This window comes from Ictidomys tridecemlineatus, chromosome 6, assembly GCF_052094955.1.
Source record: "Ictidomys tridecemlineatus isolate mIctTri1 chromosome 6, mIctTri1.hap1, whole genome shotgun sequence".
In the NCBI taxonomy this organism is placed as follows: Eukaryota; Metazoa; Chordata; class Mammalia; order Rodentia; family Sciuridae; genus Ictidomys; species Ictidomys tridecemlineatus.
In genome coordinates this window covers 161,618,677-161,645,028 of record NC_135482.1, presented here as the reverse complement: position 1 = coordinate 161,645,028, position 26,352 = coordinate 161,618,677, and the positions used below count along the sequence as shown (strand labels likewise).

Here is a 26,352-nt window from a genome sequence, read left to right as displayed (position 1 = left end):
AGGTTTTTCACCCTATGGTCTTTCAAACATTGATGAATTATATGACAAGTTGTAGGATTTTCTGACTGGTGTCTTTGAAGTCTCTTGGTGCCAGGTTCTCACTGGAGTTTGGTTGAGTTTTTAGAGATACATTTTTTTCTTGATCTGAAAGACATTTTTTTTTTAAAAAAAACTCGACATTGACAGGTAACAGCAGGGGGGAGGCTGCCAGATACTTGTGATTTTCCCTGTTGTCAAGTGGACTTGATTCTTGCATCTGTGTGTAGCTGGGAAGGGATACCATACTCTTCCTCCTGTAGACTCAGTTGCCATAGCGCAGGCATCCGGGAGACTAGAGGCATGATGCTGTTTGAAACACCAGTGGAAGTTGGTACTTGAAAGAAATACCTAGAGTCAAATAATTTGGGAAGTAATTAAAATTACCCCTTACTTGAGTTTTAAAAAAGATTTTCATTTTCAGCTTTTTTGGGGGTTATGGATAAGGCTAGTCTCTGTTTGACACCTAAGAGAAAATGGGGTCTTACTCATTGTGATTGTTAGGGTAACCACCTTTTCCTGACCACACCAGTCCTGTTGAGCACAGTGGGAAGAACATAGATTTGAGGTTGAAGAATTCAAACTTTTGGTTTTGCTCCTGCCTTAGATCTGATCTGTTGAGAAGAAGATGTTGACACAGGATTAAATGTACAGAGCTTTTCTGGGGGAGGGAGCAGATCTCCAGATCCCATGCAGGTCTGACACCTGGAGAAAGGCAGGGAAAGGGGATTGTCTTAAACTGCAAGTTTCTGGGGGAAACCTAACCTTTAGAACAAAGGTTCCTTGTGTAGGACCATGTTTCACCACACTGGAATGACCCTGCCTTAGTCCTTGCTGAGTGCCCTACTGTGCTCAGACACCAGCTGGAGGAAGCTGTTAGATGTATGGCTTTGGAGGGAAAGAGATGTGAGTTCAGAGGGCAGCAGGTGATGCTGCCCATCAACCATGTCCTTGTAGAAGGAGATCTGAGCGGCTCGTTTCTATGGCTGCTATAGCTTCTAGAAACATATTCTATCTTCATTGCTCTGTGGAAACAGTATGAGGAGAATATCAATTGGGGTGCGTGCCTTTCCTCAGCAAAGCTTCTCTGTGAATGATTTCTGCCTAGAACTCGTGTATTGGGCAAAGTGACCAAGAGATTAAAAACCACTGGTGCGATTCATCTCAGCAGCCACTGCCTTGGTTCATTTTTGAAGTTTCTGATTCTGGTTCCCCAACTTTCCCTTCAGTTGTTATGTTATTCCTCACCCTACTGTTCAAGGTAAATATATCTCAATTTTGTTGCTTGAAATCAAAGAAACCTAACTCATCAACTATAATTTTGGGGGCTGTTCAATTAGTTAAATGTGGGGGGCTGTGGGGGCTAAATATAAGATAGGATGTGTAAAATATTTGATACATGGATGGTGCCCAATTCTTTTCCCCTCTCTCAAAATTGATTTCATTTTCTGACAACTTGTATCTCTGAGATTTGAGTTTGAATAAAGTTGCATGAGGTTATTAATGTCTAGTCTTACAAACGAATTGTATCCCTCCTTTTGGTCAGTGTTGTACAGAGAACAAAGCTTAATCTCCATCCTCTGTAAATTCTGGCTGGGCCTGAGAATTAAATTGACATAAGGCAGATTAACAGGAGAAAGTCTATTTGATACAAATTTTACATGGCACAGGAGCCCTCATAAGGAAATGAAGAGCCAAGGAAGCAGTTTGAGTTAGTTATTCATATTCTTGGTTGGACGAAGAACAGTGAATGGTGAAAAAGCAGCTTAATCATGTGGGGAGTCCTAAAAGATAAGGGCTCTTTTTAACAAGGTCTGCACAGAATTCATTTAGTCCTGACTTCTCAATCTAAGTTTAAGGAAGGATGTTGCTTTGCCATCTAGTATCGAGAAAGTGACTTTCATGTGGGAATTTCATCTCCTGCTTTTATGGAACAGAAGAGAGGTCAGAATCTCTTATACCTTTTGTTAGTCAACTTTGCATTATTGTAACCGAAGTACCTGACAAGAACAACTTACAGGATGGGAAGCTTACTTTGGCTCATGTTTTCAGAGATGGAGTTCATGGCTGGCCACTCTGTTCCTCTGGGCCCGAGGTGAGGCAGAACATCATGGTGGAAGAGTGTGGCAGAGGAAAGCAGAGGAGGATACGGCAGTCAGGAAGCAAAGAGAGACAAAGTGGAAGGGATCCCAGGGAAAATGAGCCCCTTCAGGGCATGTCCCCAGTGACCCATCTCCTCCTCCACCCACTCCTGCTCAGTTACCTCACCCAGTCCATTTAAACTAGGATGGACGTACTGGGGTACACCTCTCACCATCCAATTTTACCTCTGAACATTCCTGCATGAACACAGGAGCTTTAGGGGGACACCTTGTATCCAAGCCGTAACGAACCTCTGGTTTTCAAGCACCTTTAATTCAGAATAGTCCACACATCAGGATGGTTTGTTTTAACCCATTCAACGTCAACCGTGTATGACGTAAGATTCCACAAAGGATGCTCAAGACATGGTTCCCAGTCTCAAAAGGAAGCAAGAGCTTCCCCCCAGATTTAGCACATTTATTGTTTAGAATAAAATTAAAAACACTGATCATTGAAGGCCTCTCGGCCTCTGACCCCGCTTTTTCTTTCTGGCATTATTTCCCACCCCTACCTGTCAGAGTCCTCACTCAGAGGGAACCCACCTTGTCCTCCTGACATTGGAGATCACCTTCTCACCACACTTCCACTCGTGCCTGTGTCCCTTGTCCTACACCCCAGTGTTCTGCTGTCAGAGTCCTACCTGTCCTCATGACTGACTCCCCTTCACTATGGGAAGCCACCTATGGTCTCGGCAGCCTCAGTGCCTTCTCCCCTGCTCTTCCGCCCTTCCTGGCATGTTTAATTCCTGTTTACAGGGTGTCCCTCTCATTGTAATGGGGCCCTTTGAAGTTAAAAGCCCCAAATTGGTTCTTTCCTTTTTAATTTCCTAGTAACCTGCATTTCCTTCATTCCAGCTTCCTCATCCTCTTGCTGAGAATGGAAACTGAGAAGCTGCCCCTCTGCCCCCCACCCCCACACCCCTGCCCCAGGGGCCAAGGAAAGCAGAATCCTAACCTCTCTCTGGCCCTCACAGCCCAGCTGAATGTGCATATGTAGATTTCCTGGCTTATGGCGAAACTGTGATTCAGTTTTGTTTTTTTTTTCTTTTTTTTGTACCAGGGATTGAACTCGGGAGCACTCAACCACTGAGCCACATTTTGTATTTTATTTAGAGACAGGGTCTCACTGAGTTGCTTAGCACCTCACTTGAACTTAGGATCCTCCTGCCTCAGCCTCCAGAGCCACTGGAATTACAGACGAGCGCCACTGTACCTGGCTGAGGACGGGGGTTTTGGTACTAATTGTCATTTTTCACAGAGTCCCAGCATGTGCCTGGCATAATTGCTCCCAGAACAACAACTACAATCACATGGAAATTGGGCAGGTGGAAGGAATACAAGAAGCAGGAAATCGGTTGCTCAGTCCTCTTGAGAGGCACAGGTAACATCTCTTTAAATTTCATCGTGGAATTCCAGGCTTAGAGAGATGTTCTAACTCTAGTGGGAACTCCTGTTTACCCTTTATCTAGATTTGTCAGTGACTAATATTTTGCTACATTCGATGTGATCATTTTCTTATTCTTTCCATCTATGGATTATTTTTCCAAACAATTTGGGAATGTTACAAAAACCATACCACTTGCTTCTAAATTCTTCAGCATGTATTTACTAAGAATAAGGATATTTTCTTACACAGCCATGGTAGAGCTACCCAAATCAGGACATTTAACATCAATATAGGTTTAATTTATTACTTAGTTACCTTTCTCCAATTGACCCAGGAAGTATTTCATGTCTTCACCCCTCTGGTTTGGGATTCCACCTAGGATCATATTTCAAATTTTATTAATATCATGAAGTTGTTCCAGATTCTACTCAAATTCAAGACACATGCTTTTGTTCACTTAAGAAAAGTATGATAGTAAAGAAGAGAGACTTGTGATGTTGTACAGAGGTGACCTGCTTTCTCGCGCTTTTTACTTGCTGATCAGTTGGAGGTTCTAATGTCCCCCATTGGTGGTAGGAAGGGCTTCTGTCGAATATGATGGCTCTGCCAACTTGGGCTTGCGATTACTCACCTTTCCCAGGATTGGCAAGGAGGTAGAATCCTCAAAAAGCCAACAGAAAACATTCATTCAAAGTGGTTTTTGTGAAGCAAGATTGCCTATATTAACCATATTTACTCTAAGATTTTAAATTCACACAATTAGTCCAACTATCCACCACTTATGAATGATAGAAAAACCAAATATTAGCCTTTCACTTGTACAAGTATAAATGCTAATTTTTAGGTTTTCATTGAGTACAAAGGCAAATTACCCCAAACACTGCTGACCCGGGATGCTAAAGGAGAAGAGAAGTCATTACTTTCGTCTCTTGAGTGTGTTTCTGAAATGTAATATTTGAGGGTCCAGGGATTTGCTCTTATTTTAAATCTGACCACTTTCAGGAAGGCAGCTGGTCTTTCTAGGCTGACACCTCCCAACCCTTTGCAGGGAGACCAAAATTCTTTGTGAAGGACTTTTTAACTCTAAAAGACTTCTCACCTGTCAACCCTTCTTCCTGGATTGGCCATTCATCCTGTTGGAATTTCCATTCCATTGCTGAAAGCTATGCCAGTGGCCACTTCTTCTATAAAGCCTCTTCGATAGTTATTGGTCTCTTTCTTCATGAACCTCCAGCATTTGCTCTGTGTTATGGTAAGATGCTGTATTAGTCGGTCTTTGATTACTCTGATGAAACATCCGAGGCAGGATAACTTTATAAAGAAGGGAGGTTTATTTTGGCTCATGATTCTGGAGGTTCAAAGTCCAAAATTGGACAGGTACCATTGGCTTGGCCTCTAGTGAGAGTCTTCTTCTGGCAGAATCCTAACATGGTAGGATGGAGTGTGAGTGTCTGAGTGCACCTCTGTCTCTATCAATGTGTATTCCCTCTCCTTGTAAACCCACCAGGATTCACTCAGAGGGATTCTGCCACAATAACTTAATCACTTTCCAAAGGCCCCACGTCTAAACACCATAGTTGGATTAAATCTCTACTTTCTTAATACCATTAACGTGTAACTTTGGGGTTTGAGCTCCTTCAGGGGGTCAGATCATATTCCAGCCATAGCAGTAACACACAGTGTATAATGATGGTCCTCAAGATCATAAGTGAATTCCATTCTCATGTCTCATACCCCAGGGGTTTCTGGCCCATGGCTAGTGACCACAGGATGAATAAATTCTGAACACAATCTCACACTGATCATCTAAGAATCCCTGAATCTTCATCACTTAATTTTGGAGTTTGCTGGTTCTAATTCTTCACGTTGTCCTTTGCTGCGGTGCCCTTTGGTTACTTTACTTTTTACTTGGGTGAAATCAATACTGCAGTTTTATTGAAGCCAGGATGGCTTTGGATTATAAAGCAGATGTGCCAGTGTGGTGGGTGGATGGGGGGTGGTGGTAATTCCATTTGGTAGCTATTGGAAAGCAGAAACCTGGAGGGCTCTGTGAATTCATCTTGTCACCTCTACTTCTCTTTGACTGATGGGTGTTTTTCTCATTCTTAAAGACCTCTGGGGATGGCAATTTTGTGTGGTCCCAGATAGAAATCTTTGTAGTGGCAGAATGACGAAGCACATGTAAGAAGTTAGAAGTATAAAGATGGATGTTCTCAGATACCCCAGCCCCATGTACAGCTTCTCCAAGCCTGTGAGGGCTGTGGTTGAAAAGAGGGCTAGCTGGTGTTCCTAGTCCCACTGCCTTTTCTACCTTGTCCAGCTAGTATCGAGCCCAGGGCAGATCACTGGCCATTCTCATCCTTGGGAACTTCTGTTAAACAAGTATCTCATCCAATGCAAACCCCTGCTCCACTCTTGCCCTGTCTCACAGGCCTTGGAATCTATCTGCATCTATTTCAGCCTCTGGGCATGAACACATATACATTCTATTAGGGCTGTAATGGCTCAGGTATTAGGTGTAGTTTAAAAGAGCCAGGGTTAGCCATTTGTCGGTCCGGCAATGTTTTAGCGTGTTATATAATAGTGCATCTTATATCCTGCAAGTAAATACCCTAATGTGTCATGTACCCATTTTAAATGGTAATAACTAAAGATTAGTACTTCTCTTATAACTTTTGCAGCAATGTGAGTTGTAAGGGGGAAAGGGCAGATGCAATTTGCTTTCTCTTGGGTACCACTAACATCTGTGCTCTATATTTTTGTCTCAGTGATGCCCCTTTCTTGCTGCTAGTCCTGGTCTATTGTTAGCATAGCACATGTGGGCCACACTGGTAATTTCTGTCTGAAGAGGTTTTAGTTTACAAAAATAGGCAAAGCTTGACTTTTCACAGTCACTTCCTCTATAATTAAAATGGTATTTCTTAAGTTAGAAAAGGATGAATTTATGGTAGGGGGAAAAAAGAGTCTCTTCAAAAAGGCTGAATTAAAACAAAATAAAGGCTGAATTATATTCTTGAACCATTGCCATTTATAATAAAAGGCTTACTATTGCTTGAGAGTCACTTTGAACACAGGGTGTAACTAGATGATCCAAACTGAATGAATTATGCTTCAGGTTCTTTTCTTTTTGAGAACATATTGACTTATTAAAACAGCAAAATTTTTTTTGGTTAATCCTGGGAAAGAGGGGTGAATGAAAGCCTCTTTACCCAAGCTTTTTTCTCTCTTCCTTCCTTTCTTTTAAAATGTATTTAGGAATATGCTTATCTTCCTCTGGAAAGGTGAGGGAAATCTTGTTTTTGATCTCAGGCTCTATTGATTTATAGATTTGGTTGCTTCTGCTTGATGCATGCTTCACTGTGGATTCTAAGTGAGTTGCTGACTCTTTGGTTGAGACAAAATAGTTCTTGCCCCACAAAAATTACCAAGCAATCGCCTGTATGAAGCTAACAAGGCAATACTGCTTGTTAAGTCATCGCTCATCTGGGACTAGTTAAGACTGAAGCAGCGCCTTAAACTTTCAACAAGAACGGTGACAAATTGCTTCGACCAGTGGCTCAGAGCCATCTGGGAGAAATCTGAAGTTGACTGCGTTTGGAAAAATCTTTAGGAGGAAATCTGCTACTTCTGGTGAGGGGGGGAAAAAAAAAGAAATCTCACTACTGGCAAAAATTTCTGCCTCATCTTTGTAAATAACTTTAGTGAGAGGTCATTTTGCTTCAGTTATTCAGCTGACAGTTTTCCACGTTAGGTCAGTTGAGACCTTTGATATGAGTGAATACGTGGTTCTAGTGATGACTGAAATACCTGAAGGGCAGGGGACCATGAAGAGAACATCCTTTTCTTTTAATAGTTTATCTAGCAAACATTTGGAATGTACTGTATGTACAGCTTTGCACAAGAAAGTGATGGTCACAATTCTAAAGAAGTAGCAGTTTGGGCTTCTGCTATGTGAATATGCTGGAGCCTTTCCAGGATAAAGCCAGGGGTGATTTTCTGTTCTTTGCCCTTCCTCCAGGTAGAAGGTGAAGTCTCATTTGCTCCATGTGAATGTGAATATGAGCTGTACTTGGAGATTCACTTCTAACTCATAGAACATGGTGGGAGTGATGGCCCCGTCTAGGTCATAAAGAGGAGATAGCTTTGTTGGTATAATATTATACTCTGAATCTCTAACCCAAATCACATTCCAGCTAAACAGAGAAATCTTTTAATAGAGTTGAATTTGGGGTAAACTTGTGGAGCCATGCTAGTCTACAAAGCTTGGTCAGTCCAGATGTGGGGATTAGTGAGAATGTCAGCTCCAAGCTGACTAAGATCCTTTAGATAATAAGCAGTGGGAGGGATACACAGGAGAGAGAACAAAGCTACGGGCAGGTGTGGGTGGGACCTCCTTTGTTTCTCGTGGAAATGTTTGGTCAAAGTGCAGAGGTGTCAGGCATGAGCAACGAGGGAGGAATGGATCAGATCAGAGAACTAATGGATTCATCCTTGGCTGCACTACAGTGAAATAATTATATAACATATCTACTGTCTTTCCCATTCCCTTCCCTGTTCCCTTCCCTTCATTCCCTTTGTCTAATCCAATGGACTTCTGTTCTTCCCTCTTCCCCTATTGTGCGTTAGCATCTGCATATCAGAGAGAACATTCAGCCTTTGGTTTTGGGGGACTGGCTTATTTCTCTTAGCATGATAATCTTCAGATCCATCCATTTACTGGCAAAAAAATAAAGTCATTCTTTTTTATGGCTAAGTATTAGGAATACTCTGGTTTATGAAGGAGTCATTTCTCATAGCTATCAGAAACACTGCTGAAAATCAGGCATAGAATTTAATTGTCAGAATGGCAAAAAGGTAAAACACTGCAGCACGTTAGTAGGTCTCGGTGTTCTAGTTAGGACCATGATAGGAAAAGATGGGGACCTTAAGACTTGAGAGGGATGATGGTAATCTTCACTCCCACCTTCAGTTTCTCTGGATCCTCCTCATTGGTGGAAGCAGCTTCTCTACTTTTTGCAGAGAGAAGCACCCATCTTGGACTCCCTATTGCCCAGATATGATACAGAGCCTTTCCTGAGGGTGAGGCAGAACCTGTTGCTTCTCTGCGATCTCAACCCCACCACTCCTGATTGCACCAGGTCAATAACTAGGTCCAGGTCTTATTTCCACCTGAATGGGAAGGTAGAGCCATGTTTTAGGATGAAACAGATGAAAAAATTGCAGAATCGTATTAAGTGACTAGAGAAACTTGGGGACACAGGTAGGGCAGATCTTGAGACTGTTAGTCCTGGGTTGGAGGAAAGATAGGCTGGATAGGGGAGAGGTCATTGGCAGAGGGACACTCATAACTTAGGATTCAGTGTTCTAATGAGCACTGAATGCTTGTTTTAATAGCTTGCTGGGAGGACTCTCTGCAGTGTGAATTTGGAAATAGCTAGTATAAATAAGATGGAGCAGCCATATTTCCATGACTTTGAAAGTAAAGCCTCAGGGAAACGCTGAAATTATGGGAATGGATGGATTATGTGTGTCCTGAGAAACTGCTATGTGAGGATGTCCTTCACCTAGTTCTACATCTCTGCTTTATTCAATTTAAAGTCGTACCTGCCAATTTGAGACATCAGGCAAAGCAGACCTTTGTTTAATTACCCATCATTTATTTAGTAAATATTCACTAAAATATATTATAGGTCCATTAGTATGCAAAGGTGCCTTGCCTCAAGGAGTTTTTCACTTAAGTAGAGAAGATAGATCCCGTGGAGAAAAATCATCTTCTACTCTTAAGGTCCCTTGGTAGGGCCTTCAAATGTACATGCTGTGACACAAGAACTCCAGTATAGTGGTCCTGGAGTGCTGCTTTTCCGAAGTGACAAACCAATATGCTCTTTTGCTAGGTACAAAAATAAGTGCATACACTTGAATAGACAAAACATTTCATCTGAAGCAATCAAGATAAAAATCAAGAAGGAAAAAATATGCAGATTGAATTTAAATATATTAAATTATTTAAATAAATTAAATATATTTAAGATATTATTAAATATATTTCTTTATCTTTTGAAATTGTTGTTCAGGGGCTATACAATTATTTTGCAAGAATGATTGAAAATATGAGCACCATGTTGGAGAATTTCTCATTTAAATAGATTTGGGTGTAGAGGGATATGCTTCAGGGGAAAAATCTCATTAATTTTTCATACTTTGCATTTTGAAATTAACAGAAAGTTTTATGAATGAGGGGCAGATGAAGAAAGATGAATTTCTATCTTTTTTCATTTCCTCTGCCACTCATATATTATAAATTGTTTTTAAAGCAAGGAGAACTACTTAGTTTTTGATAATTTAAGTTCCTTACATAATTAATAGCTAGTTTTTCTGGTCTGCCGACTTCATAATTTTTTTTTCATTTTTTTAATGACTTGTAGTCCTAAGTATGCAATACAGTTGAATAAAATGGTTGATCTGTAAAACATGTGCTCATTTGCTGATTTATTTCAATTAGAATTATGGAATATTATTAAAAAGATGAAAGTCAACAAAATTATTTTGGAAACAATTAATGAAAACTTATAATGGTAGGTGGAGGGTGATCAATAAATACTTGATATTCCAGAAGAAGCAAGCTTATAATGTGGAAAGCAGCTATTTCCTTTACTAAATAGTTTCATTCTATTCCTTTGCCTGAGAGGAGTGCTTGCTGATTGATTATACAAAATTAAATAGAGAACTCTGCAATAGGAGTGCCGGTATGTGTTGTAGTTGTGCTTTGCCTTTGTTTTGGTAAATATTATTATGAAAATATCATTCCCTATTATAATAGTTTATTCAGATATATATCTATTTAAAAATTCAAAGATTACTCATAATCCTACCACAAGAAATGACAACTGTACATACATAGTATCTGTTATCCCAGCCTTTACCATTTTAGCCATTTTGTTAACTTAAGTCAGGAAAAAGCATTCGTTTTTACTCAGTGCCTTAAAAATGTGTTCTGTTATTTCTTCCTTCCCTGTTTCTTGACAATGTCTCTGGCATTCTTCCCATTTCCCCCTTTTCTCACTTTATAGGCTGTCAAGGAAATGTTTACACCATGACAATTGGCAAATGTTAGAAATCCAAGTCTTGCCTGCTTCACAGTGATTGCTTCAGGACCCAGTTCCAAGCCATTAAGTGCATGACGTTCCCTTAGGCCAAGGGATTGATTTAGAGGTTGTCTAATCAATGTAATGCATGGAAAAATTGCAGGGAATTCTGGGATACAGGAAATGTTTCTTTTTGGACAAGAAGGCATATGGATAAAGCTTGAATTTGTCACATTGGGCAGCCACCCTAAAGGGACTTACATAGAGGTGAGATGGGAGAAGTGCAGAGATATTGAGCTGAAGTCTTGAACATCCTGAGATCTGTGCTAGTGAACTCTGCACCAGTAAGTCATAAGCAGTGTTCGAGAGAGCTGGGTTTTCTGTGCTTGGCTATTGACAGCATCCTCTCTGGTTCACATATGCTTTAAGCATATGATAATTGGAAACTAATCTCTTTTCTTTTTGCTGAACCATCCTGAACTCAATAGAATCACATGTTTTGTGGAATTCCAGAGCTATTTTATGAAAATGAAGACACAATTTCAAAAGAAATTCACAGATCCTTGAGTATGAATTATACATCAAGTTTCCAGAACAGTCTTTCCAGTGCAGACCTCAGGATGTGATAGATTCCTAAGAATATGTCCTCCTAGTTTAGCTTGGTTTTGAAGGGAATTGATTGAATTGAAAGATATTTAGCCTTCCAAGGTAATAGGGAATTTCTATAGTGTTAAAGGTCTATAGATTTCCAAAACTGTTATGGAATTTATATGTCTAAAATTTGGGCACTATTTGCTTCTACCTAATTTTCTTTTTTAAGAAAATTCCATGATTCAAGTTAAACACAAATTGAGCTACAAATTGATAATTATCTAATGAAACAAATCTGGACTCAAAATCTAGGCATATGCTTATTCAACAGAGTCTCCATTTTCCTTGATCAGTTTCTTTCTTTCAGTGCCACTAGCGTCATTGACCTGATAAGTGTTATGTACTGTGAATGAATAAAGTTAATAAAACTTTGGTCTCACTTTTGTGTTCATACTTAAATCTATCCATCCTCATTGTTATCATTATAAAATCCATGGAACTGCAGCTGTTTGGTTTTCTGATCAGGTGGTCTGCTATGGACTGAATGATTTTCTCTTCTCTAGATTCTCATGTTGAAGTCCTAATCCCCATTCTGATGGTATTTAGAGGTGAGGGGGTCTATCTGGATTCTTTAGCTTATGATGGTAGAGCCCTTCAAGAATGGTATTAGTGCCTTTATAAGAAAAGACATGGGGAGAGAATTACTATCTTTGCCTGTGAGGATACAGGGACAAGGCAGCCGTCTACAGCCAGGAGAACTCTGGTCAGCCACCTTCACCTTCGACTTCCCAGGCCCCAGCACTGAGAAAGATAAATGTTGTTTAAGTTTGTTGTTGGTTGACTGGGGTCAGTCTATGGTATATTTGTTATACCAACATGATTTAAGACCATGTCTATTATTAAAACATCTGTTATTAAAATATTCGTGAGCACATGTGTGTGGCTTATATGTTCACTTGTTACTTGGATTCATGGGACTAGTTTCTCTCTGATTACATCTAATCCAGAAAGTACTGTTATTACCTCTCCACCTTTGCAAGTTGTCTCCCCACCCCCACAAACAATCCCAACTTTTGTTCCTTACTGTCCTTATCACATATCTCTGGGTTCTGTCCAACTTAGAGAAGTCCTTACAAAGAATGTCTCAGTTGTAAGAGGAAACTAAAGGGAACATTGTACAACAAGCCCTTTTCATTTACCAGGTACAGCCGATTGGAACTCTTTGACTGTCTGGATGTTTTCCTACTCAAGTAATTTCAAATGCTATCTGGAAACTCTCAAGACTGTAGTTAATAGAATAATTTTTAAGAAGAATTTCTTGGGAAAAAACCAAGTTTGTTATGTCACTTCTCATCCCATTTTATTTAAAAAAGATAATTCATTTTTCAGATTACTCATAGAATGTTTTTGAGTTGGAATTCCTAAATATTGCTACTTTTTTTCATCTACAAAAGACTTCCTGAGTTACAAAAGACTTCCTCAAATAGGGTCGGGTCATTCACTGAGTTGGAATCTTTCTCTAAGAAGATTGCGGTAAAGAGTGTCTGTCATTTGAATTTTTACCTGTTTTGGGGGAAGGTACTTTGGTCACATGTGAGGAGACCAGCTTCTGGCCAAAGTGCGGAGAAAAAGTATGATTTCCAGGCCTGACATTAGGCAACTCTAAAGGCTTAACCTGGAGGGTCTCAGAGGGGAAAGCCACCCTCCCACAGCTCACTGAGGGGAGGTGAAGTCAAGTCCTCAGACCCCCCTGGCCACCTATGTGCTCATGCAGATCTCCTTCCTTGCCTACCTGCCTCTGTTTGGAGGTGGTCTTATCGGAAGCCTTGAAAGGGTTTTCCCCACTTCAAATGCTTTCCTCCCCTCTCCTCTGGCTTCAATACCCACAAACTGCAGAAGCCTTTGTTCTGGGCTCCCTCGGTGGTGAGCTCCTCTCTCTTCCCCAGTTCTGTGCAGATCCCTATCACCCTCAACCATGGCACTAGTTCCTTGAAGAAATAAGGCTAGGGCAAGCCAGCTACCTTCTCTGGTTTTTAGCCTTTTGCGTTTATTATCACAGTAAGTGACTGGAGGCTTCACTCTTGATTTCCTTTTGGCTCCTTGTTTTAAACTTGGCACTCGCAGCTCAGTTCTCCGGCTCAGTTGAGATGTTGACATCTCAACAGATTCTCATCAATAGAAGCTTTTACTGTAAAATGGACACACATTACACAAGAATAATTATAAAAGCCAACATATTTTGAGCTCTTACTGTATGCCAGCTGCCTTGCTAAGTAAGCCCTTTGCAGATGTGATTTCAGGGTTACCCCAAGTGGTCCATAGACAGGCATTGGCTGGCTACAATTTGTTACCAAGTACAGAAACTAAGAGTACTTGTCCAGAGACTTGTCACCGTTGTATAATTGGTCATTGTATTTTTAAGAGTATTAGTCTATAACAGTGTGTGCATTTTAGAAATGTATTATTTCACCATGGATGGAGAACCATTATGCTATCTCATTTAACTTATAATGATCTTTTGAGGTGGATTCCATGATTACCCTTCATTTACTGATGAGTAATCCAAGGCACAGAAAGGTCCAGTAATTTGCTCAGGCACACAGTTTAATGTGCCAGTGCTCAGATGTGCAACAAGTTAACTCCACAGCTGCTCTTACTCTTATTCTAGGGCTAAGTTCATAGTTCTTTTCATTAGCAAATGTCTTATGCCACCATATGTGTGTGGACTAACAAGGGTCCCAAGGAGCCATGTGGTTAGAATATCTGGAATTGTGTTTGTCCCAGCAAATGCAGGATTCATAGCTATCTTAGACACTTTACTTCCATCATACAATTAAATGATACCTTCTGTGCTACCTTAGCAAGGAGAAATTCTGAGTAATCACAGGGAGTCCGCCATGTTTCAAGCTACTGCTTTGTGTTGAACCTAGTGTTTTCAGAAATTCAATTCTTATTTGAATCTGTTTACTCAAAGCAATTTACCCTTCCATGGTACTGTTAGCTAGATTTATAGATTTGTGTGTTTCCTGCTTGAAGATTCTGTCTTTGGATCATCATAGCTGTCTCTACCTCCTGAAGTTGTTACAGGCTGGGCAATAAAATCTCAAATGACTCCAAGCATCTCCCATAGATGGGGGTCTCCATTGCTGATACAGAAGGACCGGGTACTAAGAGCAATCCTGATGAGCTTTTGCATGCTAACAGCTCATTCACTCTGAGTCATGTTCCTCACATTTTCTTATTTGAGATTTCCGTGGGTGGAAAGGCAGGTCAGGATCAAATAGCAGAGCTTTGTGAGAAATCTAGAGTACTGAGTGGATGAATAAGTTCACAATGTATGTCTTTTGAGAAAAAGTAAGTAATGGAAGTAGTTGGAGGTAATTATTAGACTCCTAGTTACACGTGGTTGGCTCTGGTGTATGGGACTAGCCGTGAGGAGGGTTGGAGGAGACTGCTGCTTTTTGCTCTACATGTTTTACTAGATTAAAAACAAAACAAAACTCAAACATCTGCACATACTATTTTGAGCAATGAAAAGCATATCCTAGGCAGAGTTTTGTGTCACATGCCCCTCAGCCCACAGCTGAATTTGAGTGTGAAGGGGTGGACAGTTCCCAAAAAACTTTGGCTTCTCTACTGCAGACAGCACTTTGCTCTAAGCTTGGCTCTTCACCACCCACCATCCTACCTCATAGGCCTTCTTCAAAATTGCAGGAGCTCTTACCTCTTGTACAGGAACAGCTAGGAATTGGAGACAGGCACAGAGCCCTGGGGACAACCTTTAAACAAAAGGGAACTGGAGTCTGTGGCTACTTCCAATTGGTAATTCTGGGAAGAATCTGAATCTGTTCCAGAGGTTTACAGCAGAATGGAGCCATTTCCTATAGAGGTGAGCTCCGTAACCCTTACATTGATTTTTTTTCTTGTTTTCTGCTATACTCCCTCTTTCCTGGCATCTACCTTCCAAGGAAGCTACTCACTGAATCCTTTTCTTGGGCTCTGCTTTCAACAGAAACAAAACTCAGGCAGGCCCTCCTTTAAAAATTAGGAAACTTATATTGAGATCTGCAGCCCAAGGTTTCTGGACCCTGCTCTCCGTAGTGTAGTTCAGAAGCTGTATGGCATGTATAGTCATGCTGAAAAGCAGATGAGGATCCCATTCCAAGAAATCAATTAACAATTACAGAAATGTACCACCGTGGGGGAGGAATGTGGCTGGGGGAAGGGGCAAGAGGTGCCACGAAGAGACTATAAGTGACTTTCTGGCCAGCCAAAGAAATGTCATAGAAGAAAAAAGAAGTAAGATAGAAATGAGAAGGGGAAAGAAGTTGGCATCTCACAGAGAAAAGGAAATGCTATCTCTCTTTCCTCCTGTCAAGAAGGCTAAGAGGTGTGAGCAGCAGATTGCAAAATAATCCAGGGAGCCAAGGACACCGCTGACTGGCTGTAGATGTTGGAACTGTCTCTTGATTTTTAAAAGCCAATGATAAAAGCTTGGGGAAGATGACCAAATAGAGACTCCGCTTCCTTCTGCAGTGTAGGTGGGTGAAGAATATGTACTGACTGGAATTTTGGCAGGTCTGAGAATTCTGCTCCCAGGGTGCCTGCTGGATTTCCAGCTTCCACTTCTGCTCTTGTCTGGCTGCGAACTGTCACTGGCTTCCGTGAGACACCCATCTGTCTTGGTGGTGCAGCACCCACTGTCTTTTCCTTAAGCTACCTTGGGCTGGTTCTTGTTATTTGCATTCAAAGTTCCTGACTGTCACAGGCACTGTCCCCATCAGAATGTGCTTGGGATTCCCTGCCCCACTCTTGGCCTCTTGTTTGGTCCTATACATGTGATTTGGGGTTGAAATTCCCCTTCTTCAGTCAGATCCAGAATGTGCCTTTCTATTTTACAGCTAAGTAGATTTTCTTCTTTGTTCTCCAAATCCTCCCACACACCTCTTAGTACTTCTAATGAAGTGGCATCATTAGTTAAGTGGACAAGAACAAATTTAGGAGGAAAAGTTTATTTGGAGCCCATGATTCCAGAGGTCTCAGTGCATACATAGATGGCCAGCTCCTCAGGGCTCAAGGTGAGGCAGAACGTCATGGCAAAGAGTGTGGTGGAGGGAAGTGGCTCAGGACATGGAACCAGGAAGCAGAGAGACTCACTCATTAGATACAAAATATAAACCCTGAAGTCATGCCCCCAATGACCCATCTCCTCCAGCCACACCCTACCAGCCTACAGTTTCCACTCAGCTAATCCCCGTCAGGGAATTAATTTACTGATTGAGTTAAGGCTCTCATAACCCAATCATTTCACCTTTGAACATTCTTGCATTGTGTCACACGTGAGCTTTTTGGAGGACACCTAACATCTAAACTATACCAATGTCCTTATGGCTTATGAATGCAAAAGGCACCAATAGGAGGTAAATTTTCACCTCCAACAGTTTAAGTGTCCACTTAGGGAAGGGCTTTGGCTGCAAGATTCCCAAGATCCCCATGACTCCTGGGTATCTGCAGCCAGTATGAATTCCCACTTCTCCCAGTCCACTTCCTGACCCCCTCACGGAAGGGAAGTCTAGCTAGACAGTGCTTAACACCTGCACTCCTGCTCCTCTCTGAGGATCTCAGAGAAGCATATCTAAAAATTAAATCTCTATAACCAGCTTTTCCTCCTGAGTTAGATATCAGAAAGCATCAAATTGTAACAAATTCTGCTTTTCCTATACCTTAAAGCCAAGCCACCTGCTCACATTTCTGAATTCTATCCTCAAAACCTGAACCCTAAAGCCACACATGTTTTTATGTCTTAGGACAACAACTGGTATGCCTCAAAGGGGATTAAAATCTAGTTTTTAAAAATTTTAAATAAAAGCAATAGCTGGGGCTGGGGATGTGGCTCAGTGGTTGAGTGCCCTTGAGTTCAATCCCTGACACCAAACCAAACAAAATTAAAAAAAAATCAATAGCTCTTTGTTTTTTAAAAATTTATAGCAGTACTGGAGACAGGGGCATGTGGCCCTGGGTAAGGAGACGCTGGGTCAGAATCTCAGCTGTAACCATCGTGTGCTCTCAGCTTGTCACCCCAGGCTCTCTGCAACTTTATTCTTTATCTGCAACACGAGGACAGTTATAGTACCTGCCTTGGAGGTTGTCATGAGGATTAAATGAGCCAACAAAGAGCTTTTAACATTGCCTGGAATATCACAAGCCTATGGTGAAAATTTGCTATAAAAAGCATGTAAATAAATTATTTTTCTGTTTGTGCAGATAAGCTTCTCATACATGCAATGGACTTGTTCTCCCTTTAACGGTGTGTCTCAGACATCTTCTTTGTCAGTGTTTAGAGGTAGCTCCTTCTTTTAATGACTTCATGCATTCTATTTTATGAATGTATAATAATTTATTGATCCCACCCTCTAAATATAGATTTATGTTGTTTCTGCGGTTTTTGTTACAAACAACGTTATGATATATAGGTGCATGTATATATTCTGCAAAATCATTGAAGTAGAATAAATGTCTGTAGGTATTGCCAAATTGCCCTCCAAAAAGTTTCCCATTTCTTATTGTTTGGATTCTTTTATTAAAATGCGACAATGCTAAGCATTTAGTTGGAAATAAATTTGTAATACAGAGAAATGTGTGTTTGTGTGGCAATGTTTGGCAGGAAGTCTGACCACATATGGATTAGGGTAAACCAAGGCCTACAGGAGCTTATCTTACATCTGAACTTAAGAATACACAGAACACTATTTGCAGAGGCAATCCCTGTGCCTTAGCAGTGGGATCCCCAAATCCATCAGTGTGTTCATAATGATAACACAAAGAACCCTGTGTTGGTTTACATACGTGTATCTAACATCCAGCATTAACAGGTAAGCCCATGAATCAACAATGGAGAAAGTAAATCTTTTTCTAATAACATCTTAACTACAAAAGAAAGTCTGTAAATAAACTCAAAGAATGGTTGCAGGCATTTTTCTAGAATATAGGGTGGTAGAGAAGGAAGGCAGGTGGATTAGAGGGAATTCACTGACTTCCTGCTTCTGACTCTGGCTGGGTCCACTTTTCTTCATCTGAGGATCACAAGTTCTGCTCCCTTCAGATTCCCTCTCTGCTTTTCTCGCATCATCTTGCAAGATTTAAAGATGGACACTGGGATGTCTGTCATAAAGAACCTAAACAAAGCAAGCATTGCAGCTGTGGGATTACTGAATCAGAGAAAAATTAAGTGAATTGGAATGATATCTTTATTTTTCATTTGATAAGTCTTCAAAAGCACGAATTAGGGTAAAATATTTGAATACTGAAAAAAATACAAAAAGAAGGCATGTACCCATAATCCCAATACATAAAAATTAAATACAATGAGAAATGAAAAATCTACTCCCAAGTGCCTCCTTCTCTCTCCTCCCCACCCCAACTGCTCTTACTAGCTTAGACTGCATCCTAGAATTTTCAATTTTTAAAATAATTTATATTAAAGAGGGACAAAATGAGCTCTGTTTCTTCCCAGTGAGCAGCCAGCAGTTCATCTAATGTTCCAGCAGCATCTTCAGGCAACAAAAGAGAGGAGAAGAGGGAGGCGGAAAGGCAAAGAGGCATGGGCAGGGCCCGCTAAGCCTGAGGCAGGAGCTCTGTGTCGCTCTGCCAGTGGCCACAGGGGCAGAGGCTATCGATGCTCACCAAGTCCTGCCTCCATGTTTATTCATGCATTTTCTATTCCTGGGCTCCTGATGCTTCCTAGAGAATAGAATTATCACTAATAAAGATAATAATAACTATAGCAATAATTTCTTCAGCATTTACTCTATGCTGTCTTTTAGATACATTATTTCTTTTAATTTCACAACAATCCTATTGTTTCCATTTTACATCTGGGGAAACTGGTCAGAAATGTGAAGCACAGCTCAGAGTTACGCAGCTAATTAACTGATAAAATTCAGAATTCTGACCCCACACAGTTGCACCCCAGGACACACATTTTCTCCTGCTGTTTAATAATCCTACAGACACAGTTGGGCTCCCTTTGACTGTTCTTCAGACAAGGATTTCTTTAAGCTGACCTGGAAACCATGGTGAAGCAGTATTCTACTTCTTCAGAAACCCACTCAGCCTAAATCAGGCAGGTTTCCTACATTTTCCTCCTTACAGGAAACTTCTAAAAGGTGGGATAGTTCTTACTTCTACCTTATTAGTTTGCAGACTCTGTGGCTTAAAAATAAGGGGCCAGGAAATTGTCAAAAATAATGCTAAGGAATGCATGAAGCCCAGAATTTAATCCCCAGCACTGGTAAAAATAAAATGGTAGTACCAGTGTATTAGTCAGCTTGGTGTCACTGTGACCAAAAGACCCAACAAGAAAATCTTACAGGAGGAAAAGCTTATTCTGGTTCATGGTTTCAGGGGTTCAGTCCACGGCTGGCCAACTCCATAGCTCTGGGCCCAAGATGAAGCAGAGCATCATGGCCAAAGGAAGTGTCAGAGGGAAGCAGCTCAGGACATGGCAACCAGAAAGCAGAGCTCTGCTCACTGGGGACAATATGTACTCCACAGTGAAACTCCTTGTGATCTGCCTCCTCCAATCACAACCTGTCTGCCTAGAGTTACTGACCAGTTAATCCATCAGTGGGTTAATCCACTTATGAAACTGCACCTCTCATAATTTAATCATTTCACCTCTGAAAATTCTTGCATTGTCTCATACATGAGCTTTGGGAGACACCTGATATCTAAACCATAACAATGAGACATCAGAGACATTAACAAGGAATGTGAATGGATACTTCAGAAACAGAATTAACTGCACAGTGCTGTAAAAGTGGACGTCTAAGAGGCTAAAGAAAAGACTCGGGCAATCAGGAAGCAAAAACTCGCAGACAGTCCTGGCAATTCTTGGCCTGGCTGAACAGCAGATCATGAGTGACTTTGGAAAAATGCTTCAATTGAACCATCAAGGTTAAGTAGGAGACCCAAGGAGGTTGGTGGGAGGGTCTGGAATGCGTGGCTCTATTGGGTAACGTTGCTCTCTACAGACTCGGGTAGATGGTGCGCTGACTTCATTCTCCTGACACTTGCTGCCACTTATCATCGCTGGATCTGAAGCGCCACAGGGTGATTTGTGGGGCCCCAATTAAAGGGCCAACTAAATGAATTGCAGGGATATTGCTCAGAAGGAATAATCTTTGAACGGCTAGGGAAGTCAAACTCATTAAGAATGACAGGGAAATAGTATTGGTGGAAGATCTTATGTCCCTGTGCCTAGGCCTTTGCATAAATTATTTTGTTTAAGCCTTTCACAAAATGGAAGATATAGATAAAATTGCCTAAGCAGATGTGAATCTGCAAGAGGCAGCCAGTCAGTTGCATATGAGAAAAAGGCATGAGCTCTCCCTGGCTCTTGGGAGAGGGGGTGTACATGGGATGATCCATAAGCCCAGTCTATTTGAAATCTTGATTGCTGAGTTGGAGTTCAGGGGTGTAGGTCAGAGGTTAGAAATGTGAACAGGTAGAGGTAACATGAGGGGCAGTTCTGCAAGCGGTTAGGAACATGGACTTGCAGCTCATGTGGCTCTACCATTCACTAACTGTGGGACCTTGGACAAGTTTATGAGCCCCTCTGCCCTTCGGTTTGTTCATCTATAACATGGGGCTCATAAATGGATTCCTTTAGCAGATGGTTATGAGTGTTACATCAGTTAACAATGCCTGGAAGGTAATTAAGTGTTAATGATCATTATTAATTATCATAATTACCAATGAGACTAAAAAGGCCACTGGCCATTAGAATAGTCAGTGTTCACTGAGCTCTTCCTCCATTGGACCCTCTGCTAACTACTGTGCCTAGGTCTTCACATTGAACATCCTCATTACCACTCCACAGGTGGGCAATTTCTGTTCCCATTTTACAGAGCAGGAGACTGAGCCTTCGGAGGTTAATTGTGCTGCCTGTGCTCACAGGGCTTCCAAGAGGCAGAACTGGGACTCTAGCCCAGGGTTCTTTGTTTCAGGTCCTGGATTTTGCAAGCTGAGCAGGAAACCTGGGAGGGAAGAGAAAGGAGGCAGCCCGAGGCTCTGTGAGGAGCAGACTTTACCATTGCTCATCGTTACATTTGGAGGGGAACAGACCAGGTGGAAGGGCTGGGTTCCAACTTTTTAGAGGAGGTGCCTAGTTTTGTTTCTTACCTTTCTGACTTTTTAATTTGGCATCTCTTCCTGTTGAATGATAGCTTCCTGTGTGCAGCGTGGTGGTTCTTAAACTCGGTTGCACCCTGGGGAACTTTTCCCAGACACACCCACACCAGCGGCATGGATATCTCTGAGGATGGGATCCAGGCATCAACTATAAAGTCTCCCTGGGTGATACTCATGTGCTGCCAAGTTTGAGTTCACTTCCCTGAAGCTTCTCAGGGAAGCTGAATCATCCAGGGATTCTTCATAAAACACCCAGGTTCAATTTTCCCTGAAATGGATTCACTGGTTCTAGACTGTGACTTAGGCTGTTTTAATCATTTTTTTCTTGCATCACTGTGACTAAAATACCTGCCAAGAACAATTTCTAGGAAGAAAAGTTGATTTGGGGCTCATGGTTTCTGAGGTCTCAGTCCATAGATAGCTGGCTCCATTGCTGGGCCCCAGGTGAGACACCACCCTTGGGAGAAGAGCCAGGTGAGGAAATCTGCTTAGCTCATGGCGGCCGGGAAGAGATGGGTATGAAGGGAGGGAGAGGGGTAGGGAGCACAGGGAAGATGCACACTTCCAGGTTATACCCCCAGTGACCGACCTCCTCCAGTTACACCCCAGCTGCCTACAGTTACCACCCAGTCAGTCCATTCAGACGAGGATGGGCCAATTGGGTTACAGCTCTCACAGTTCAATCATTTCACCTCTGAATATTCCTGTGTTAACAGGAGATTTTGGGGGACACCTCATATCTAAATCACAACAGGTGCCTTGTTGTAGTTTGGATCTTAAATGTTCCCCCAAGGCCTGTGTCTTTTAATGGCTTGGTCCCTCATTCATTGTGATATTGGGAGGTGGTGGGACCTAGTGGGAGGGATCAGGTCATTGAGGGTGTGCCCTTGAAGAGGATGTGGGGACCCCAGCCTCTTCCTCTTCCTTTGCTTGCTTCCTGGCTGCCATGGGGTGAGCTTCTCACTCACCCACCACAATGAGCTGCCTCTCCACAGGCCCTGAAACAACAAGGACTGAATTCTACAAAACCATGAGCCAGAATAAACCTTTTCTTTTTTACAAATTGATTATCTCAGGTATTTGTTAGAGTGATGAAAAGCTGACTAACACACTGATTGTGTAAAAGATTCCCAAATGATTTGTATTGTTATGCCAGATTCGTGGGGCCCCAGTAGACCTCCAGGAGCTGAATCCAATGCAATCACACAAGAATCTTTATTGCAAGCTCGAGCCAGGACTCACAACCGTTCCGACACAGCGGTCCCAGGGAGTGAGTCCGGGTCCTTTGTCCAGTGAGATTTTATAGGTTTGGGGGGATACTCTGTGCATCACAACATCACACAGCAAATCATTCCACACCACGGGAAAGTCAAACAACAACTCTTAACATTGATTAGCACATTCACTGGTAGGGACAAGTTGGGTAGGGGTGATTGGTTAGTACAAGAGGAGAATTCATTTGAACTGATTGATTTAGGCCACGAGAGGTGTCCGTGCTAAACTACATGGTTTCCCATTATGTTATCGACCACCATAAACTACTTGGGGGGTCATCTGGCATCCCAGGTATTTTCCCTGCCTTATGCTGATTGGAGGTTGCTATGGGTCCTCACCTAGCCTGAGTCAGGGACACATGGCGCTGCAGGTCTTTCATTATTTGCAGACAAGCAACTCAGCAGGGTGGGTAGGTGCCTAGGAGTGCTCTGTGGGTTTTTCCAAGGATAAGGGTCACAGCCCCTTCCTTAGGACAGGCCTTGAGGTAGAAGCTGCTGTTATTTATTTATTTTTAAAAATGGAGTCACATTAGTTTCTCAGTATGTGCAGCCAGATTGGAGGACCCTTGTCTTAAATGACACTTGGGGTAGAAACTTGGGAGAAAATACCTGTTATTTTTTTAAAAAGGGCCATAAGTGTAAAGTTGAGACTATAAATACGTGTCAGCAATTGACACGTTCATGACCCTCATCCTGGCTTCACATTCCACACTATTCTCATGATAAGGCTCACTCGATCCAGAGCGCCATGAAAGAAATAACAGGTAAATTTCATAAGAAACCAATCAAGGGGATATTTTGGGAAATCATGAGAGCTATTGGGACACGTGCAAAATAACAAAGAGACAAGAAAGTTGTGAAGATGGAGGACCCTTCTCTAGTCTTTTTTGCTTGTGGCCACATGCCCCTTAACTTCTATATCCTATCATAGCTGCTTGTCCTGCTAGTTCTGCCATTTTTAATCTAGCCCCTGAATGCCTGCTGCATTCATGAGAAGACTCTGGTGGCCATGTGCCACCACACTTGTAATCCTAGTGGCTCATGAGACCCTGTCTCTAAATACAATAGGAAATACGCTGGGATGTGGCTTGGTGGTCGAGTGCCCCTGAGTTCAACTCCTAGTATCCCCCCCCTTCAAAAGACTCTGGTGATCTTGGGTAGAGATCAATGACAGATTGCAGGTTGGCAGCAAGAAAGGCAGGTGATACACAGGTGGGGGTCTGGACTAGGGACCATCTTTGTTGGTGAAGTTGGTACCTCTTCCTGTAACCATGGCTGGTACCTAGCCTGACCCTGAGGGCAATGACTGTTCAGTACTTGTTCCCATTTCCACATTTTCTCAACACCCTCTACCCCTCTGCCTATTGTCCCAGGTGGCACAATGGTCAGGGGGAAGCTTAGGTCCCTAGGGAAGCCTGATAATTAGCTTGCTGTGTTACTTTTCACAATCCGATATTTCAACAAACCCCAGTTTCCTCATCTGTAAAAGGTAGTTGTTAGCACTGATTTCAAAGGGTCTCTTTAGGATTAGAAGAAAGGCATTTAAAATGGTTTGCGGATGCTTTGTACTTTTGAGGGCTGTAGACTGGTTAGGGGAGAAAAAGTCTTTGTGGGTCACACAGGCCTGTGTTTGGTGATTGTGGAAACCTGAGTCAGCAGAGAAAGAAGTGTGAGGCTGGGGAGTGGGCTCCACCACTGACTTGTATATCCTTCTATCAGGAGATCGGGTCATCCTGCTGGTTTCCATGGAAATACAGAAATTCATCTGGATTTTGTTTCACATAAAAATGAATTATGAACTTAGAGTTTCTGGAAGAAAAGTGCCCATCACACTCAAAGTTAAAATAGCTCATCATTCAAATTGTCAAAATTCTTGATACATGTTAAAGTTGTTGTTTGGTTCATTTTTACTAATTGAATATATCTAGGTGTGTCAGTCAGCTTCATATTACTGTGACAAAATACCTGAGGAATTAAACTTACAAGGAGGAAAGATTCATTTTGTCTCACAGTTTGAGGTTTCAGTCCATTGTTTCTTGGCCCCATTGCTGTGGGCCTGTAGTGAGGCAGAACAACATGGCGGGAGTGTGTGGTAGAGAAAAGCTGATGGCCTCACAGCAGCTGAAAAGCTATGAGAGAGCAAAAGAGGGAGAGACAGAGACAGAGACAGGGGGAGGGAGGCTGGAGTCCCAGTATACCCTTCAGGGGCATGCCTTCCGTGACCTAATATCCTCTCTGTAGGCCCTGTTAGATAGTAATAGCCATGAACGGTGAGATGCAGGCAAGGTCACAGGGTCTTCTTTAGGCTACTTCCAAAGTAAACAAGAAAGCAAAGTGCGGTAGTTAAATTGCAGAAAAGAAACAGAAGCAAAGGGAGCTCATCAGTCAAGAGAAAGGATTAATGGGACTAACTCTTGAGAGGGTCCATTGATGTTGACACGAAGCTAGCAATTATGACAAAAGGTGTCTCCATTTACCTGGGGAGAAAGATTCCTTTAGTAGGGCAGGCACATTAAGGTAAGTTCTGACCAGCAGCTGACCCCAATGCCCACGTTAACATGGGATTGACTCATAGATGAAGTCCCCCTGAATAGCTTGGCCCCCATGACAGTTCTGGAGAGGACCAACTAAGGTCAAGAACTCCACCTCCCAACACGAAGGAGGAGTTGAACACCTGATTGGCAAAGAGTGCAGAAGTGCTCTCCCCTTCTCCTGATAAACATAAAACAGTAACAACATTGGGGACAGCCTTGTCTCCTTTGTCACTCTCTGCTTGGAGACAGCCCACTCTCTCCCTTGAGAGTGCTTTTTGCTTAAACCTCACTTCTCTTTTACTTTATTTTCGCCTCACTCTCACTTCTAATAAAGTTGTCTTGCATGACTTTTGGTGTCTGACTTTGAATCCTCTTGTTGGAATATAAGAACCAAGGTTTGGAGCTTCAGCTCCCTGCTTTCAGCCCTACCTGCTAATCAAGTTTCCACCGTGTCCCACGAGGCTGGGAACCAAGCCTTCAGCACATGAGATTTGGGGAACATTTCCAGTCCAAACCACAACACCAAGGGAAGCAGTAATGCCCATATAAACAACTCATTTGAGGGAATGTACTTCTTGGTATTTGCTTTGCTTGTGTTTGAGGAAAATAGGATTCAGGGTACACTTAACTTTTGACTGAGAGGGATGTCCCGAAAATTAATTTTTAAAATCAGCAGCTTGGTATTTTAAGGGCATTTTTTCCCCTTAGAAAACCTGCTAGGTGTGCACGGTGCTAGGCTTGCTTGTCATTGGAATGTATCATAACTAAATTAATGATGTTAATTGATTCTGTAATTCATTATGGATTGGGGCTCATGGCACAAAGAAGCAAAAAGGGGCTTGGATTTTCTTTGATGCTCCCAGGCAAACTTCTGAAAGAGGCAACATTTATCATCACCACACTCCTCCTCCTCTTCTGCATGCTTGCTCTGCTTCTGGGACCCCACTCCTCATTCCCCACCTGTCCCACCTTCTTCTGCCCACACGCTGAGAACATGGCAGTTGATTTCGGTCAGGAGTCAGAGGGAAGTGGGAGATAAATGACTTTGTGTTTTGCCTGAATGACTGCTATCCTGTGGGTTTGTGGTGCAATTTCTTAGAAAAGAGAATCTTT

General features: G+C 42.1%; 1 protein-coding gene across 3 annotated transcripts in view; it reads left to right on the top strand.

Annotated features, from left to right (window-relative positions):
• The first annotated feature begins 852 nt into the window (after positions 1–852).
• The window catches only part of LOC144365147 (uncharacterized), a 535,192-nt gene continuing 509,692 nt past the window's right edge, over positions 853–26,352 (top strand). For 2 of the 3 annotated variants that reach the window (XR_013423366.1, XR_013423367.1), the window contains exons 1-2: positions 855–1,297; positions 3,436–3,558. Coding sequence is in view for 1 of the 3 variants with exons in the window: in XM_078015994.1 (XP_077872120.1) it covers positions 3,488–3,558 (71 nt within the window). In the remaining 2 variants the exon portion in view is untranslated. Of the gene's footprint in view, positions 1,298–3,435; positions 3,559–26,352 lie in introns of all 3 variants that reach the window. The other variant, XM_078015994.1, reaches the window with a different exon arrangement.